This window comes from Argiope bruennichi, chromosome 6 (genome assembly GCF_947563725.1).
Source record: "Argiope bruennichi chromosome 6, qqArgBrue1.1, whole genome shotgun sequence".
NCBI lineage: Eukaryota > Metazoa > Arthropoda > Arachnida > Araneae > Araneidae > Argiope > Argiope bruennichi.
The window spans coordinates 57,100,852-57,120,052 of NC_079156.1; the positions used below are offsets into that span (position 1 = coordinate 57,100,852).

Sequence of the window (19,201 nt, forward strand, 5' to 3'; positions counted from 1 at the left end):
AAATAATAATACACTGCTTATCTAAAGAAAATTAATATTTTTTTTAAAACAATTATAAGCTTCAGTTAAAATGTTCTCATTTATGCAAATTAATTTATAACACTATTTCAGAAGTTAAAATGAACTAAAAATAACTGCACTTACTCTTTCAAACAGTTCAAATTTCAATTGCTGTCTACACTCTCTAGATACTCTATGAGTCTTTTCAAAAACAGTATCATTTGTTACTATTCCACTCAAACAACTAATAACTTCTGGCCTATAAAAAAAATCAATGACATTCAACTCTGAATAGTATATTATTTAAAAACAATTACTGAATAATTTATGTCACTAAATCTCAGAAGAATTAGTATCAAGAGGTTAAAGAATTTTTTAATATATTACTAGAACATACTTACTGAATGTATTATCATATAGAGTGTATTAAGGTATTCAAATAAGGGGCGGGGGATCTTAACAGGAAAGTTAATGCATAATATTTTTTTTATCATAATCCATAATATAAAACTCATTTCAATTCCCAAATAAACACAAAAACTTAATATATATCTCTACTCAAATTTCTGAATTTTAAACATATAATCAGTTTATTTTTTTGGTTAGCTTAATCTTGATTTCTTTTAAAATAATATAGATTTAAAAATTTCCTCCACTGCATAACAAGACAGATAGTCTTTTATAGAGTGAATACAAATTTAATGCAATTAAAGTCTTGATAGATTGGAATTAATAATATATGTATAAATGTTGGTTAATACAAACTAAGATCAATTAAATTATTTTTTAATCAACCAGATTAGCAAACAAAAGAGATAGTTAAATACAGTTTTTATATCTAGATTTACTTCTTTAAAATGTTTTCTCAATAAATATCACTAAATATATAAATATCAATAAACATTAAAAATATTTTTATAAAATCAATAAAAAAATTAATTACAGCATGAAAATTTAATTTCAAATAAAAAAAATGTCTTAAAATATGAAAGGAAGGATAAATGAGTTGCATTATAAATTGCTTTTCTGTAATGGCATTAAAAAGGCTGAAAATTTTATAAAATAAATTAAGACAAGACAATAGACATCGTAATATTCTTTCTCTTTGTATATTCTTTCTAAAATAAGGAATACTTTTTACGAAAATTCAAATAAAATTTTACCTTTATGTGTTTAATGTTTTTTATGTTTTGAATTCATGTCACTGCACATTTATGAAATATTTGTGATGTTGTAATAAAATAGTTAAAAGGTAAGAAAAGAATGATAATTTGGACCACACAATTGAAATTGTATTTCTGAACCAGAAGTATACAATAGTCTATTCTTTTTTTTTAATTATTATTTGTCTACAAAAATGTTAAGAATTCCCACCAAGCTGGAGAAAAGTTACTTACTTTAGTGGTTCGTGTTCTGTAATAAAAACCTCGTCCAAAGAAATTTTTGACAATACATATTACATCAAAATACAATTTCATTTTTACTGAAAATTAAAATGCATATAATTGATTGCACTTACTTTGTTTTGACATTTTTACATAAATGCAGGACATCCTTTTTGCAAGCTTCTTTAAATTTGTAACTAAATTTATAATTTTTTAAGGATATCTGTAAAGAAGCAAGAAAAAGAAAATAAATGCAAAAGTGTTTTTTTTTTACAAGATTACATTTTTTTCAGAATGCAATCTTTTATATAAATCTAGCCGAAAGAAATTGTTTTAAAAAAGTTATTTGAAACAATTAAACACAGAAAGTAATGACTCACCAATTGGAAATGTTCTACAGAAATTCTGCATTTAGGATTCATTTTCATCTCTGGTTCATTCTTATGAAGGATCAAACACTGGATTAAATCCCCTTGGTCCACATCTTTAGCCAATAGATCCTAGAAAGGCATCAAAGTTAAAAGATTTACAAACCAAAATGTCAACAATTTTTATCAAACAACTGAAGAATACTTGAATAGAGATGGATAACCTTATAAGAACAACAAATCTATAAACAATGATACTAAATTTAGTTTAGTAATTTTGAAGTAACATAAGAACAATCTGAGTACGAAGACAGTGATTCTGAATTATGGTCAGAAGGAAAGGTAAGCATTTCCTTTACCCCTCTAAACTTATATGACATGCCAGCAGCGAGATCACGTCAGCAGATTTCTCAGGTTCATATGTATGGCTCATCTTTGGAAGAGTCTGGTTTCAAACAATGACACTAAATTAAAGTACAACATAAAAAAGAATTTCTGTTGATATGATACTTGAATCTTCAACAAGATATTAATTTTTAAAAAATGCCATAATGGAAAGCTTGGGAAAAAACCCTCAATAATATATTTTTCCAGAATTAGTCTGCTAAATATAATTTTAAATAAAGACACTAGACATATTAATCATTTTTATACAGTAATTCTTTAATCATCTGTTTTTATTTTTTGTTTAGCAATCCATAATCATGTTTATGGAATGTCATACTATGACAAAATATTATGACACTAATGTTGCTGAAAAGTAGAGAACTTTCAAACTGCACATTGAGGATTCTTAATATCTACTGAATTACAAATAAATTATTAAACTCCCAAATTAAATGGCATATTTCAGGTTTTCTAATTTTAAAGTAAATAATCTGTGAGAATACCTATTTTTAGAGAAGGAAAAAAAAAAAAGAAAGAAAGAAAAACAATACTTGATTTAAAATTTAAGATAAACAAAGCTTTATTAACTAAAATAGCTATTTATAACAGATCACTCACTATATCTGATGCAACAATCATGATTAACTTATTCAGCTTATTTTGAAACAATGAACAAAATTTTTATGAGCATACTACTTGCCACAATCTATAACAACGTTCTCAGTTTTAGTACTATTAATATTTAGACATCAAATTTCTAACCAATAATTGTTGCAGTGTTGTTAGAATTGGCTGAAGTATTTGTTGCTGAACAGAAAAACAAATATTATTTCATAGATTAGCAAGAAGACCTATAAACATCGAAAAAAGCTTAATAAAATTAAAAATTCTGACAGATTGATTACTAAATCAGAAATGGTTAACAATATTGGTTATCTTTCTAAAAATTAACAAAAATGCAAAAAAAAAAAAATAGTGTTAAAACTGGAATATTTCTTTAAATTGCAAAGGAGTTTCATTCATAATTATCAAATTAATTGTCCTCTGATAATCAGCTAATTCATAAATTGAAGAATTAAATACTTTCCAAAATAAGATACTCTAGGACTAATCTTGCCTGAATGGGTGAAAGAACATGGATATATAAATATACAGATTTCTAAGAAACTTTGCCAACATTTCAATTTTAATTAAATATTCTTTTCAAAAGTTATTGACTGTTTTACAGCATTTTAAAAGTCAAATTGTACATTTTTACGATAAAAATATTTAAAATTCAATAATTAAAACATTACTTTTAAATTAAAATAATTACATAAAGAAGATCCTAAGCAGATTAAGACAAATATATAATCACTAAATAAAGCAATTCTTACATTGCAATGCTTATGCAAAATAGTACTGCAAGAGAAGAAAAGAGGATAATTCAATTCCAGATGTTCCGATTCTTCTTCAGTAAAATTTGAAACTGCTTTCTGACATTCTGGGGACAGATCTTTTAAATTCTTTTGAAGACACACCATTTCCTATAACAGAATACACGTTAAAAATTGAAGAAAAGCACAGTCATACAATATAACTTGAATCAGTATAATTAAATTATTAACATACAAGAAAAAATATTATCAAAAGAACAGGATGTATATCTGTTGTGTTATAAATATGTTTATAAATTATAATACAAAATAATTTTTTTACCTCTTATGTACAATGATTTTTTAAATTTCAAATATTGGAATTTTGTAAGTTATTTTATAAGAAAATTGAAGATTCACACAAGGAAATAAAAAAATCCTCAGGTGTGAGAATATTTCATTCACTATTAAATGTGATATATATCATTCCTTGATAAATTCTTCATCACTTACAAAGATAGGAAACATTTACTTTTTACTCAAGCATAATATTTCAAAGAGACTACTAGTGGTGCATTGCAGAAGCACAATATAATAAGAAAACATACTTAAGGATACATGCATCATACAATGCTCCTAAACACATAAAGTAAAGCATTGGTTAAATTTTAAAATTATTTCATGGTCTTTGTAATTAAATAATATAACGAAAATATGTTCATTAGTACAACCTATGCAGGCAAACATGAATTTTCAATTATTCTGAATAAAAATAATAAAATACGAAATAACAAATTTCACTTACATTTGTTGAAAAGTAGGATAAAACAATTTTATCAAGAACTCTTATGTGAAAATTTAAAAAAGTTATAATTACACAAAAAATTAAACTAAAAATATTTTGTTTTACATAGCTAAAATACTGAAAGATTTTGAAATAACATTTAATACAAAATGTCATATTCCTCTCCCCAGTAAATAAAAAGTATAAATCAGTAGTATATCAACTTGATTTCAAAATTTGGAAGTCCAAATTTTTAAGAAAATGCAGTTCATTTATTTGAACTGTGATAGGAAAAAGAGCTGAGAAGTATTATTTAAAAACTTTCGTAAATAAGTTCATCAAATTAGGGCTTCTAGCGGACATTTTAAAACCTTCATTAAAGATCATAGTGGACATTTTTAATAGCTATTGGCCTCTCCAGAATTTTTTTTTTTTTTAGGTGGTTCTGAAACCAAATTGTATTATTTATTAAATGCAAGAATTTTGCAATGTGATTATTTTAAAATGTATATTTCAAACAAAAAAAATATTGGAAAATGAGAGAATTTAAAATAAGTAATTCCTCAGTTACTTACCTCACCCTTTTCAACATTTTCATTACAAAATTTTGTAAGATCTAATAAGCAAGGTTCTTCAATTTCAGGAAGGAGATCTACACTAACAGCACGTTGTCGCATGACCCGTCTCACTTCATACAAGCATTCTCTTGATAACTACAGAGAAAATGCAGAAGAGCATACTTAAAAAAGATGTAAATTTTTTTAAAAAATGTATGCAAATTATTAAAAATATTATTGAAGCTGAACCCTTATATACTAAACTCAAAAGTTTCTGAAATAAGTTCAATAGAGAGAAAAAGACAAAGAACGGTTTTTCTTGTTTTTTTCTATTATTATTTGTCAAAAACTATGTATAGTTAACTTTTAGAGTAAAGGTGATTTTCAAAAATAAATTTATCAAAAAATTGTATTTTTACAAATACAAATATTTTTATGCAATTTGCAAATATGCTTATAATGTTCTAACAAATATATGTGTACAGAAAAAGAAAAAGAAAAAGAAAAAGAAGAAAAACTAAATATATAATTTTTTGGACTTATTTTTTTATTTTCATTAAACCAATCTCTTTCATATTGAAAACATTTCCATTTATAAAGCATGTTCACAATTTAAAAAAAAATTAAGCTTTGTTTGATATAATGAAATTTATACAATATGCTGAAACTGTTTATCAGTTAAAACCCAAAATTCTTCAATAAAAAAAATGATACATTAGATTTCTGATACATAGAAGTTCAAGTTATAAAGAAGTGAGGAGACGACTAACTTTTTTTAATAATTCATAATTACATTATATATATATATATATATATATATATATATATATATAAATGTAAAAAACTAAGAATTAGAAAAAAATTTCTAGTAATTGTTTTTCTTTAAATTAAAATAAAATGCATTCATATTGCCAATACATATTGCACATACCTTTCAACAATCAGTAATAGGCATCTTTAATCTAGATCTTTCATAATCACAAATGGAACTACTCGATCAAATACTAATAACATCTTAAATATAAGAGTAATAATAGGATTAAATATCAGATTAGTTTTGTAAAGTCAAAACCTATATGTGAGTGCTTATCAGGAATACAAGTTTAAAATACTAATATTGCTATATTTGACAACCTTTATGCAAAACAATTTATTGTAAAATATGTTAGCCCATGAGCAGTCAAATAAAATTTACACCTTTCTTTAAAAAAATAAAAAAAATAGTTTCATTGGGAAAATTGTAAAAATTAGAATCCAAAAGAAAGGCTAAAAATATATTCCATGCATATTGTTTATTCAAGATTACATAAAAAAAAAAAAGGAAAATTTTTTAAGCTTTTAATTTGAAATTTCAAAAAATTCCTAATACATAGAATGCGAAACAGTATAAGTTACAAGCACATATAGAATAAGTTTTGAGTTATGTACAATCTGAATGTATGTGCATAGAAAAACAATTACCTGAACATTTTTATCAGGATGATAAGCATATCGATATAGACAAGGTAAGACTATAGGGCCCCTCTCAGGATCCATTCTGGAAGGCTTGTCATACCATTCTTTTTTGGCATGGCAATAAGTTTCAGCTTCTTTACGACAGCGTTTGTACAATACAGGATCTAATCTAAAATAATTTAGAAGTTATTATCATTATTATTATATATATATATATAGATATACTACACAAAGTTTTGTTAAAAAGACTTATCATTGAGAAGCATAAAATTAGAGAAAGCAATGCAAAAAGAATAAATATTTTGGCAACATGGACATGGGCAAAGACATAAAATTTGCAATACTTGGAAAACTTTACTTGTTTTGAATAAGGTTTCCATAAATACAATATCATAATCATACCCATCACAAATTTAGAATCTTTCTGTAATAATTACTTTCTTAATAAATTCTCTAAATAATAAAAATTTAAACTTACTTGAAATCTCTGGCAACAAAATATTGAATTTGAAGCAATTTTTCTTTGCAGTCTTCAGTCATATGATTTGAATCAAAGTGTTTCATCAAACAAGACATAACTCTAAAAAAAGAAAAACATATTCAATAATTTACAAATAAAGACCTGACAGAATAAGTCATAAATAGAGAAAGGGGCAAAAACACCTGCTTGGAATAGCTATCAAAAAAGGTAAAAGGATCTTTTAATAAAACTATTATCATACAAAAAGCATGAGAGAGAGAGAGAGAGAGATCATTGTAAAGAAATTCAGATAAAGTTATTCTTTTTGCAATTTTGGACCTAAACACGCTGGGTATAAGATATCCAAAAATAAATGAATGATAGAATTAAGTTTTTACCTTCCTTCACCAGGCTTCTCTCGGGAACAAACTGCATCAACTACAGGTTGGCAAGCTTCTTGTAAAACTGGATCAACTCTCCAATCTTCACCAACATCACTCTGTTTCAGCAAGGATTCCAACTTTTCATATATAAAAAAAGGAGTTATTTTACATAAAAGACAATTGCAAATGGAAAAAATTAAATGTTATTTGCAATGATGGAATTTTTAAATTCCTATTCAAATTTTAATCTATGAAACTGCTTCAAATGTGAAAAATCAATGTAAAACAATAAATTCATTTTTCTAATATTTGTTATATATGTCAGCAAAAACACATTAGTAGGAATAATTTTTTCCTTGCAGCAGTTCTGAAAAAATACGACGAATAGCCCAAGTTTAGTTTAAATAAAATCTTTTTTTTTTTTTTTTTAATTATCTTGATTACTCAAGTACATTATTTTGCTGAATTATTGGCCACTTTTCAATTATTTCCTGACTTCAGTATTCATGCATTTCATTGTGTGATATCTTTTTACTATCAATGATTCTAAAAATATATAATTCTGATTATATTGAAAAAGGAAATTATACATATTAATGAATGGTGCTATAAAAATATATTTTAATAAAATATTCAAATATCAAGCTTTCTCTATAAACATACTTTCTTAAATGATTACTCATCAAAGATTTTGGATAAATCTGAGATAGCAAATAACTTTTCCCTTTTTTTTTTTAATCAAAAATTTTTTATCATTCTTTATCTAATAAAAGTTCTCATTCTTTAAATGAAAATTCCTCTCAATTTAACTTTAAGTAAATGATAAAAACAACTGAAATGCTTTATGAATATAAACAGTATAAACTGTTTTGTATGGAAATGTATTTTTCCTTACTTAAGAACTGAAATTGAATACTCATGCAACAAATGATTTAATAAAAATGGAGTTTATAGAGATATACAACTGGACCCTCCATTAATATTCTAGATAAGTAATCTAGTATAATAATATTGACAAGAAAATAATTTACCTCTCGACGACATGAATCAGAAATGCGGCCTCCATCAAGACGAGAAGGTTTGGCATGATCCATTAGACAATGCAATGTCTTTCCTCCTAATTCTAATCTTCTTCCACAAAAGTGCTGCACATCTTTCTCACAGGCAGCTGCTAACTCTGGAGTGAGCTGATAATTTTCCATGAGGGTCTGTCGATGTTCTAGCATTTCAGCTTGGCATTCACCAGCAACAGGATAACCTACAAATAATCACAACTTATTAAACATCATTGTAATAGCATCAATCATATCATTATAATAACTTAAAATGTGTATGAAATAAGTATTAAATATTATAAGATAGTTTTTAATTCCCACACATTGCAGTTGGGATAATAATTCAATTAAAAATCAAATCAAAAATGACATTTTCATCTAGTTGATAGTGAAATATATAATCAAAGTATTTTAAAATAATTTATTATATTGGAAAAGGGCAACAAATTTTCTTTCCAATATCTGGATGCAGAACAGAAAAGCATTTCCAGTTGAATAATTATAATACTACTGAAAATAAGATACTTTTTTGAATAATGTTTTCCTGCCAAAAATGTAATGCGACAGTGAAACAACTTTTACAGACCAGCAACTTCTTACCTATTTGTATTCATACTAAACAAAATGATTTTTTTTTTCACTTATATATATGCAGACACACACATCATACAATAAAAATATTAGAATTCCATTCCCTTATGAACGAACCTAAGGATGCCTTTATTATATTGCAGATACTTTAATACTATCATTCTATCTTACTGTATGTGATATTAAAACAGAATAGATACTAAGCTAATGCAAGAGGCTGAAAAGTAAAATAGGGAATTTTCTTCTAATTATTCAGTATTAATGTTTTTTTCTTTCTCCTAGAGTGGTGAGTATTTTCCAATTTTTGTAGAAACAATAACATTTCAAGGGATATCAGTTGTTATCTTATTTCAGCAGAATATATTTAGATTTTGTCAAGCCGTAATCTATATTTAATACAAATATCAACAATTTGTTACATGTGTTTGGCTATTTATTATATAGAAAAGCCAAATTTTTACCAATATATAGTAAAAAAATTATGTCCCTGTATATAAAACACTTTCGTTTTTCAAGTTACAAAATACTGATGATCACTAAATGAAATTAATTAAAAAACACTTATCAACAAAATATGCATAGTCAATTATTCCAAAAATGTTATTCAGATTAAAAATTATAACGACATTTACTATAATTTAACTTTTATAATTACTTTCTTGCTCCTTCATCATCTCAAACTGAAATATGCAGTGCATTTTCTTATGTTTAAACTGACAATATTATTTCAAAAATAAAAAAGAAAGAAATTACAACAAATAGCTAGTTAAAAAACGATATTTTGGCGAAAGTCAGAAAAATCCCACAAATCTGTAGTAAGATAGAGATTTTACAAATAAATTAGTAACCAAACCTAAAAACCAATAAATTAAAATATTACCATTGCTTAAAAATTGATTTCCATGAAATTCAAAGTATGCCAAATCAGTTAAAATTAACTAAACATAGATTAACAAATAAATTAACTATTTAATAATTATTAATTGATGATTTAAATTTTTTACTTTATTTATAACTTTTTTAAAAAAATCAAACAGATTTAAATACTTACCTTTGTGCAAAGCATTTTCTAAACAAAGTAATATTTGTGCTAATCGAATTTCTCTTCTATCGGAAGTTTGATCTCTACAATGATAGATTTTAATATTTTCCCTACAAGCTTTAGCAAGACCCCGGTTTATTTTATAATCATGAACCACCAGCCTTTCTCTTTGAAATAGCTTTTCACGGCACTGCAAAATTAAAAATAAAACAAAAATCAAATACATATTTAAAAAACTGAATTTTAATAAGAAACAATTTCCATCTTTAAGCAGAATATATATATATAAATATATTTGTTATTTTATATTAAAAAAAATGAACCGAATTTCAGAAAAATATATTAAATCAAATTCACTGCAAAATAAACGAGACTCAATATATATATTTTTTAAATATAAGGAATAATAAGATGATAGTAGTTCTAAATATTTAAAACTACTTTTTTATAACATATGTACTACATTTTACATATTGAAAAAAAATTGTAAATATTATTAAGACAGAAAAGAAATAGTATAAAGTATATGTTAAAAATTACAGCAATGAAATTTTGAGTAGCATTAATTAAAGTTGTTAAAATAAACTCAAATTTCCTTTAGGGATTTAAATATTAACTCGGGAAAATGAAATATCAGATTTAACAAATAAAAATATATAATGTAATAAAATAAAAGGCATTTTAATAGCAAAAAGCAATAATTCTGGGACCCAAATTTATTTTGTAAAAATCATTAATTCGATAATATGAAAACTATAGCATTAATGGTACAATAATAGAATTGGAAATAAATCTTAAATTGTTGTATCATTTTTTAGATTTTAGGGAATAAGTATGCAAGATCTACATATGCTACTGATGAGAAAAAGAAATAGCAGAAAGAACAATGGCCTTTATTTTACAAATAAAAAGGAATATAGGAATATAACATTAAGGAATAGGAATATAATATTACTGAAATTAAAAATAAATTCAGTAATTTAAAAATCAAAACAGGCATTTTATTTAGAGATATAAAGTAAAGGAAATTTTATTCCTTCCTTTTCCCTAGTTTAATAATAGTTGAGACTAAGATTATAATGGAGAGATGATAATTTTTTTTAAACTTCAAAATGGAATGTAGATTTAAATTGTACATTTAAATTTATGCAATTTTTAGCAAATTCATTTTTATTATGCAATCAGTTATATTTAAAAAGTAATCTTATAAACATAAAGATTCATTACCTCTTGGCTCATATCTCTTTCCATTTTATGTCTCATTAAACATCTATAAACTCGTCCTTCCCCTGCTTCAATTTTCTCACAAAACCTTTCCCTATCTTCTCGACAGGCAAAAAATAAAGGTCTATCTAAATGGAAGTCATCGCCTTGAAGCTCGGCTATACGAAGAATCTCATGACGACATTGAGGAGTTAACTTTTCAGTCTGCTTTGACAGACACTCGATAGTTTCTCCTTGAGAATGAGGATCCTTAAAAATAATGAATTTTAAACTATTATATAATATTTGTTAAAAAAGATTTATAGCATTAATAAAGAAATTTCACTTCTTTAGACTGTCTTGGTAAAAAACAAAACACCCATTAAAGATTTTAACAACTAAACTAAAATATAGGGATTTTTTTTTTTTCCAATAATATACTAATATTTCTTGTTATTTACATCATAATATAAAACATCCTTAAAATAATATTAATGGAAAATTAATATTTTTTATTTCATTTTAAAAGGCTAATTTTCTAATTTGTATTTTATCATGGCTTTTATTAACTTATTTAATTCATTAATTTATAAGAATTCATGCTGTGAAGAAATTTTCCAATTTTTTAATTCGGCAATTAAAAAAAACTATTTTAAAATTTTTGCTTTGCTTATTAATGCTTTTAATAATCTTGAAGATACAGCTATCAAAATTTTTATTAATTCTTCTTATTTTTAAATAATATTTATTTACTCTCCTATATACATTATCTCAAAGTAATATCAGCTTTAAATTTAAATATTTATAAGTTACCAATATTATAAGTAAGGAACAGATTTTGAACTTTTCTTCTCCCTTATAAAATACAAAAAATTCAATTGTACTTAAACATTTACTAATCAGAACAGTATTTTTTATGAGTTCATTTAAATTTTCCACTTAACTCCACCTTTTTTATTCATATAAATAAGCAGAATTCTAAAGCAGCGAAAAAATAAAATGCATAATTCATATTAAATGCTTTGTATCAAAAGAATGATTATTAAACTTACATAAACTTATGCTTATTTTAAAAATATATAAAATCAGTAAAATGTCATAAATAATATGCATTCCATCATTTTATAATTACTTAATTCAAATGCAGAGTTTCACTTACCTCAGAATCCATATCCAATCGTCCACATTGAAACTGATCAATATCTGACCTACATTCTTCCGTAAATTTATAAATTAAACGATAATCACTAAATATTATGGCTTCCATTTTCTTTAAAAATGATCTACATTCTGGTTCGGTAGCATTTTCTGCAAAATCCATGAGACAAGAAAGCATCTGACCTCTTTCATTTTCTAAAGGAACACACTCTTTTTGCTAAAATGAAGGCAAAAGAAGCTCAGTGCCCCAAAAAATAGACAGTTTAAAGTTATATAGGTAAGATATTCACTTTAAAAAATGTTAAAATAGGATCAATAATAAGGAAACATAAAATTGAAAGGAAAGACAAAAAAAAAAAAATAATGTACTAACCTTCTTAGTAAATGGCAATAAATTTATGCAAAGTAATGGCAGAGAGTTTCAATTATCTTAATATTTAATAAAACAAATTATTCAATGTATTTAATATTTGAAAAAAATATAAATGAAGTTCAGAAACTGGATGAAAACTATTCAATTGTAATATAAATTTTTCATATCTAACTATTATTAAGGAGATATCTGAAAATAAACAGCTTCTATTTCAAAAATGAATGCAGTTATCAGCAACTATGCATAAATAATACAACAATAAGCAATTTATGCTTTCATTTTAATTAATTTAATAAATTCATTTAATTAATACATATAAATATATATAAAAAATTAAGTATTAATAATACTAAAATATTACTAGTATCAAAAAAAAAATTACTTCAAAATTACTATTTCATTAAATTAAAAAAACATTACAAGTGGAGTAAAATAATATTTTAGAAAGACACACAATAAACAGAACATGAGATCACGCAGCTTGAAATTCTCTTGAGATCTACAACCCATTCAGGACCATGGCATGTGATTTTCCTTTCATGATATGAAACAAACCTTTCAGACTTCACCGGCCCATGATCATACTGATGTGATTTCAATTTAAAATGTTTGATTCACATTTTAAAATGACAATACACGGCAGTTGATGTCCATTATAATTTAGAATAATGTCTTACAGATCATTGACTGCAACATGCTCCTTCAGTTCCAAGTGTTATTTGATTTGGGATATTTAACATATAAACAACTGCATATGTTTAGCTCTTCTGTGAGAATTTGGCATTTAAAGGGCCACAATTTACTGTGTTCTGCATTTTTTGTTTATATTTTGGTAGAGTGGGAAAAAGATGAAATGCTTATTAGCTTATGTGGGAGTAGATTTGTAGTTTTCAATTTTGGGTTTCTTAGATAGTATTTTGTATGTTTTAGACCATTTTATTTTACTAACCATGACAAAGAGAATAAATATTTAACAGTCAAATTGTATGGCATTTGACATTCATGTGCAGATATTAATCTCTATTCTGTGCTTCCGAGTTTTATAGATACAAATAAATGACTTTCTAAAAAGGTGTGTGTGCTTTAAAGGGATTCTTGTTGATAATTTTGGTTCTTTCATTAGGAGAACATGGGAAGGTACATTCTTCTGACGATGCAGAAGATGGAGAGTAAAATACTATACAACTTTTACATTTACAACTTTGTTTTAGGGGGTATAGTATTTGTTTTCATGAGTTGTTCAAGCTCACTTGCAGTGCCAGCTTCCTTGGAGTGGAGAAAGAGAAAACCCCTCAATTCAGACTGAGTTCGTGTGTGAGCTGGATCAAGAGATAGATGCTCCTCTACTAAGCAGGAGATGAAATTCTCTGATTTATTGTTCACATTTGCCTCCTATTAAGTGAAGGTGTGATCTAATTAATAATATTTAAATGCTTTAATAATTTAGTTAGCATGTCTTTGTTGAGTTTCAAAAAAACTGTTTAAAAAAACTACAGTCCACTACCATTTTTATTGAACTACAGACATGGGTATAATTAAAAGTTGAGTATTTTGCTTATATTCTTTTCTATTAATGTTATTATCTTTATATTAATAGACATTAAATAGAGTATATTATATTCATCAGTTGAATTTTATATTAAAATGCTGATATTATTTGTAAAATAAGGTTAAAACTGTGAAATATGAGTGGGTCCATGGTGACATGGGTTCATTATAGAGCATTTGGTCCCATGAGAGTACTTCATTCTCCGCAAACTGGTCCTGAAGGATTAATATCAAACAATTTGGTAGTAGCATGGTCATAATGTTACATCTAAACAGTGTAAATAAATGCAAGCAATATCCCTAGAGAAACAGCTGGTTTCTAAAGATGATTGATCATAAATAAATGCTGCTTTTTTAGAAATATGTCTAAATTACAGCAACAATTATTTAGTAATGCATTAAATTAGAGGTCAATTAAAATTCCTAAAATGTAATTCTTATGCAAATATATGATAAAATTCAAACATAAAAATATAGAAAATCAAATTAAAATTTTAATATTATTGATAAAACATCCATACTTACAGTTTCTAAAAACTTCTTGCACATATGTTTGGCAGTTGTAACAAATCTATTGTCAACAGTGAGGTTCCTTTTAAAAGTCCAGATCAACTAAAAATAAAAGAATAATTTTTAATTGCTATTATTATTTCCTGTTCCCCTTTTCAACTAATAATTTTGAGCCAATCGTTCATCAGAAAGAGAAATTCATATTGTAAGTATAGAAAATATTACTAAACATACTCAAAGAAGGAATATAAAAATTAATTTTAAACAAATCTAGAAATTCTATTGAACACTCCTTGTTAAAATGGATTAAATAACAGTATCTTAAACTACCTTTCTGTAAATTTTATATAATTAAAGAAAAGATTTGTCAATATCTTTATGACTTATACCATGCTTATTGAAATACTTAATAGTATAAAAATGAAAATGTTTTTAATAATATTACTGTTAGAATCCAAAAATATAACAAATCAAAATAAATGAAATTGAAATTTTATATTGGAATTATATAATGAAACTATATTATAGTTAACTAAAATTGACTTCATAACATAAAGCTTTGTTCAGAAAAGAAAATTCTAGATGCAAAGCCATACTTTAAATGTTTATGCAATATGAATGAAATTACATATGAAGAAACTTGCCAGCGAGAGTTCATTGATCTTACTAGGATAATTACGTGATATCATCCTGCTTTATAAAATAATTTTTTGAATATGAAACTTTTATATTTAAAAATAATAACACAAATTAAACACTAATAATTAATATTTTATGTAATGATTATTTGCATTCATTTAGTTTTATTATGTTCTTTTTATAAATTCAAATTGGATGAAAAAATGTAGTGCCATTCATCATTAATGCAGCTTTCATAGTTTTCTACAAATTTTAATTGCAGTAATCATAGAATAGAGAATAAATATGTAATATAAATGTGTTACATAGTATGTTGAATCAAGACTTCTAATAACCTAAATCTGTTACATAAATAAATCTTATAACTGAACCATTAAATTAAATAAAACTAAATTATTCCCATAAAGCAGAAAATTTGTTAATGAGGTATTGTTTTGAAACAAGGATAAGATATTATATAAGAGGGATAAGATATTATATAATAGGGACAGGATATTTTATGAAATAAAACTGTTACCAAGCAGTCCTTAATAGACTAGAGGAATGATCTAATTGTTTTGCAATTTCTATTGTGATTAGAACAAAAGTTTAAATGATTAAAAAATTACTATACACAGAAATCTATTTCAGATTGGTTAACTATCTATATCATTCAAATGATTCAAGTAATGGAAACTACAAAAATCCATAAAACTTAGCTTCATTAGATTTCTAATTATCTTCTATATTTTTTTATAAGGTGTTCTAAAATAATACATTTCAAATGACAAAAAAAAAAAAAAAAAAAAAAAATCACCATACTCTACATGCAAGCAACTAAATTTAAAATAGCTGTAAACTATTAAGTTATTATAAATTAGATAACAAGAATATTTATCAGAATACATGACACAATTTCTTTCAGACTTCATTTAAGTCATTATTAAAACAATTTTCTATATATAAGACTATTAAATTATATTTTCTTACTTATGTTCTAATTCAGCATTTAAGTTTGAATAATTTATTCTTTGATAAAAAGAAAGGAAGAAAATTTAATAACATTAGAAAATACAGAAATGAATTTGATGAAAGAATGAAACTATTTTTTAATGTAGCTAACAATGATATAACAATGGAGAAGGGACAAGAAGGAGTATATAGTTATCATGAGCATCAGTTTTAGATGAAAATATAGATAATAATTTAATGCATTTGTTGATTGTTTAAAACAAATAAATACGGTAAGAAAATAAAAAATGTCAGTCCTGTATGTCATTCACAGTTGTCAATAGACATTATAAATGACTGGAGTTAAAAAATGTATCACCCAAATACAATTATTTTTTGCTATGCCACTGAAAACCAATTCTAAAATTATATTATTTTAATAAATTGCTACCAAAATTTATCACATACATTCATAAAATAAAAGATGAAAATGATTTAACCTCTATTTACTTTTATAAAGAGTTGAAAGACATTTTGAGCACTTTCAATATTATAAGGATTTCTAATCAAGAATACCTGAGTGTACAAAGTCAATGCAAGCTGTCATATAATTATATAACATTCCATTAATCCTTTTATTCATCTAAAATCTAATGTCATTGAATATGAAAACTTTTAGGAAGAAATGTAACAAGGATAATTCCAACATTCATTTTATTTATTTATGGTTTTTTCATCAATAATAGAAATCATGTAAATATTCTAATCTGGTTATTATTTCTTTAATAATAACACAATACATGTATGTACATGGATGGAAAATGAGACAACACAATACATGTATGAAAAAAAGAAGGAATTTTATCATGCTTAAAAATTTTTTAAAGTAATAAAAAGAGATAGATGGACATGAAAATAACTACTTAAGAAATATATCATGAAGATTATTACTCAAAATTTATAAGCTGACAAGCACTGACAATTAGAAAAATTATTTTATTATAATACTAGTTCTTCTGAGGCAATTATTTTTTTTTTTTTAAAAAATGATTAATTACTTAATATCTGAAATAAAACTAATTCAACAATGATTTTATAAATACTACAAAGATATACTTTCTGCAAAAAAGAAAAAAAAAAAAAAAACTCAATTTTAATTTTAGACACAAAAATGGATACATTTATAAAAAAGAGAGAGAAAGAGGGGTCCTTAAATTCTACACATACATTATTTTGATATAAGATTTCAAATTTCATTATTTTACAAATCAGTAGGAATTCAATTGTATTAAAAAAATTAATATTAAATAGGTTCAAACAAAGAGTTTTTAGCATTTTATAATACAAATTAAATGAGTTGAGCAACAGCAAAAATTTGATGGAAAATTTCACCACAAAAATGTATTTAATAAAATTACCATAATGGTTAAAATATATTTAAGTGTTTTATACAGTATGAAAAGTCACTTTTTACTAGATAACCCTAATTTAATTTTTAAAAATGAAATATATACAACTAAATTAGACATTATTTAAACATACAGCATCCTAAATCCTAGAAAAAAATTCACTTGAATGTCAGATATTTTTATTATTACCATATAAAAATTATGCATAACAGTAAAAAATTATGTATATATTTAATACCAAAAAAAAAAAAAGAATAAAATAACAAATAACAAAAATAGAAAATAAAAAGGTAATAAAAATTAAATGTAATTATCGCAAAAACATCAATAATTGTATAAAAATAATTTTCCACATTTTTCTTTGTTTCCGCAAAGACACAAAAATTTTTAGGGATTAACATATAAATATCAACATTAAATATTAATAATTCATACATAGGATAACATTTAGGACTTACATGATGGCACTGTGGAGATAAATTTGCATCCTCTCGTTGCTGAAATAAATGAAAATATCTTAGCTTTCACAGGCGGAAAAAAACATTTACAGACATAATGGAGAGTAATTTTTTTAACAATCAATGTGAATTTCCCTTTAAAAACCAATAATCGATGTAATATTATAGAAAAGAATATAAGATGTTTTTAAGTTCTCAAAGAAAAAAGAAATTTTTTTAAATACAGCTCTAAATAACTGATGTGAATAATAAAGAAAATGCAAGTTTTATAATTATTTTTAAACCGAACATAAAATACAAATCTAGGAAATTTAAAGATATATTTAAAATGCATATGAATTACATATAATAACAATAGCAATTAGTAGACATGATTTTTTCTAATTTCGGAGAAACATTCTGTTCTGATTAGCATAAAAATTTCCAACGCCTAAACAGACAGATGCAAGTGCAAATTTAAGATTTAAAAACAAGTCGGATGTAAATTATACATCACATAAACGTATAAACTAAAAATGTTGATAAGCCGGCGAACTCATTTAATTCGTCTCTTTCTCTAGCAAATTATCTTCATTTACAAACGGAAGTCTTAAAGGAAGAACCAAGTCCAAAAACAACAAAATAAGTTAATGAACATTGCACATTAGAGTTCCATTTTATTAGAAAATAGGATGGCGAATAATAAAGCATAGTTAGCAAGTTTCGGAGCAATAAGTTTAAAGAACAAACCAGAAATTACCTTATCATTCTGCAGACAGTCAAGAACAGCAAAATTATTATTTAAAATACTGGTAGGACATAGATGTCTGATGTCATCCGTACATTCAGGAGTTTCTGATAACTTAATTCTCGACGGTGAAGAAGTTGTTATTTTAAAACGAGGTTTTGATGCAAAAGAAAGTTTATTATCACTTTTAAGAACATCTTTAATATTAGCTGCATTTACGCAAAATGCAATACTAAATAATGCAAATATTGTAATATAATGCATGACACTTAACAAAATTTGCTTCCAACACACATATGAATACACAGACAAAACAGTAACACTGCGATCAGAATAAAGAGTTGAGAGTTATGGGCAGGTGATAAAAACTTTCAATAAACGGCGAATTCTACACAAAACTATACATTTAGATATTTTAAATAAA

At 24.8% G+C, this 19,201-nt stretch overlaps 1 protein-coding gene across 2 annotated transcripts in view; it reads right to left on the bottom strand.

Annotated features, from left to right (window-relative positions):
- Positions 1-19,086, bottom strand: part of LOC129972884 (Golgi apparatus protein 1-like) — a 29,139-nt gene extending 10,053 nt beyond the window's left edge. For both annotated transcript variants that reach the window (XM_056087190.1, XM_056087191.1), the window contains exons 1-15: positions 18,790-19,086; positions 18,051-18,089; positions 14,630-14,716; positions 12,185-12,400; positions 11,050-11,295; positions 9,832-10,012; positions 8,166-8,392; positions 7,150-7,271; positions 6,770-6,871; positions 6,298-6,460; positions 4,855-4,992; positions 3,517-3,666; positions 1,766-1,885; positions 1,520-1,608; positions 145-259 (exon numbers count right to left, since the gene is read on the bottom strand). In XM_056087190.1, the coding sequence (XP_055943165.1) occupies positions 145-259; positions 1,520-1,608; positions 1,766-1,885; positions 3,517-3,666; positions 4,855-4,992; positions 6,298-6,460; positions 6,770-6,871; positions 7,150-7,271; positions 8,166-8,392; positions 9,832-10,012; positions 11,050-11,295; positions 12,185-12,400; positions 14,630-14,716; positions 18,051-18,089; positions 18,790-19,041 (2,247 nt within the window). In that variant the 5' untranslated portion in view covers positions 19,042-19,086. The remainder of the gene's footprint in view (positions 1-144; positions 260-1,519; positions 1,609-1,765; positions 1,886-3,516; positions 3,667-4,854; positions 4,993-6,297; positions 6,461-6,769; positions 6,872-7,149; positions 7,272-8,165; positions 8,393-9,831; positions 10,013-11,049; positions 11,296-12,184; positions 12,401-14,629; positions 14,717-18,050; positions 18,090-18,789) is intronic.
- Positions 19,087-19,201: the final 115 nt, after the last annotated feature.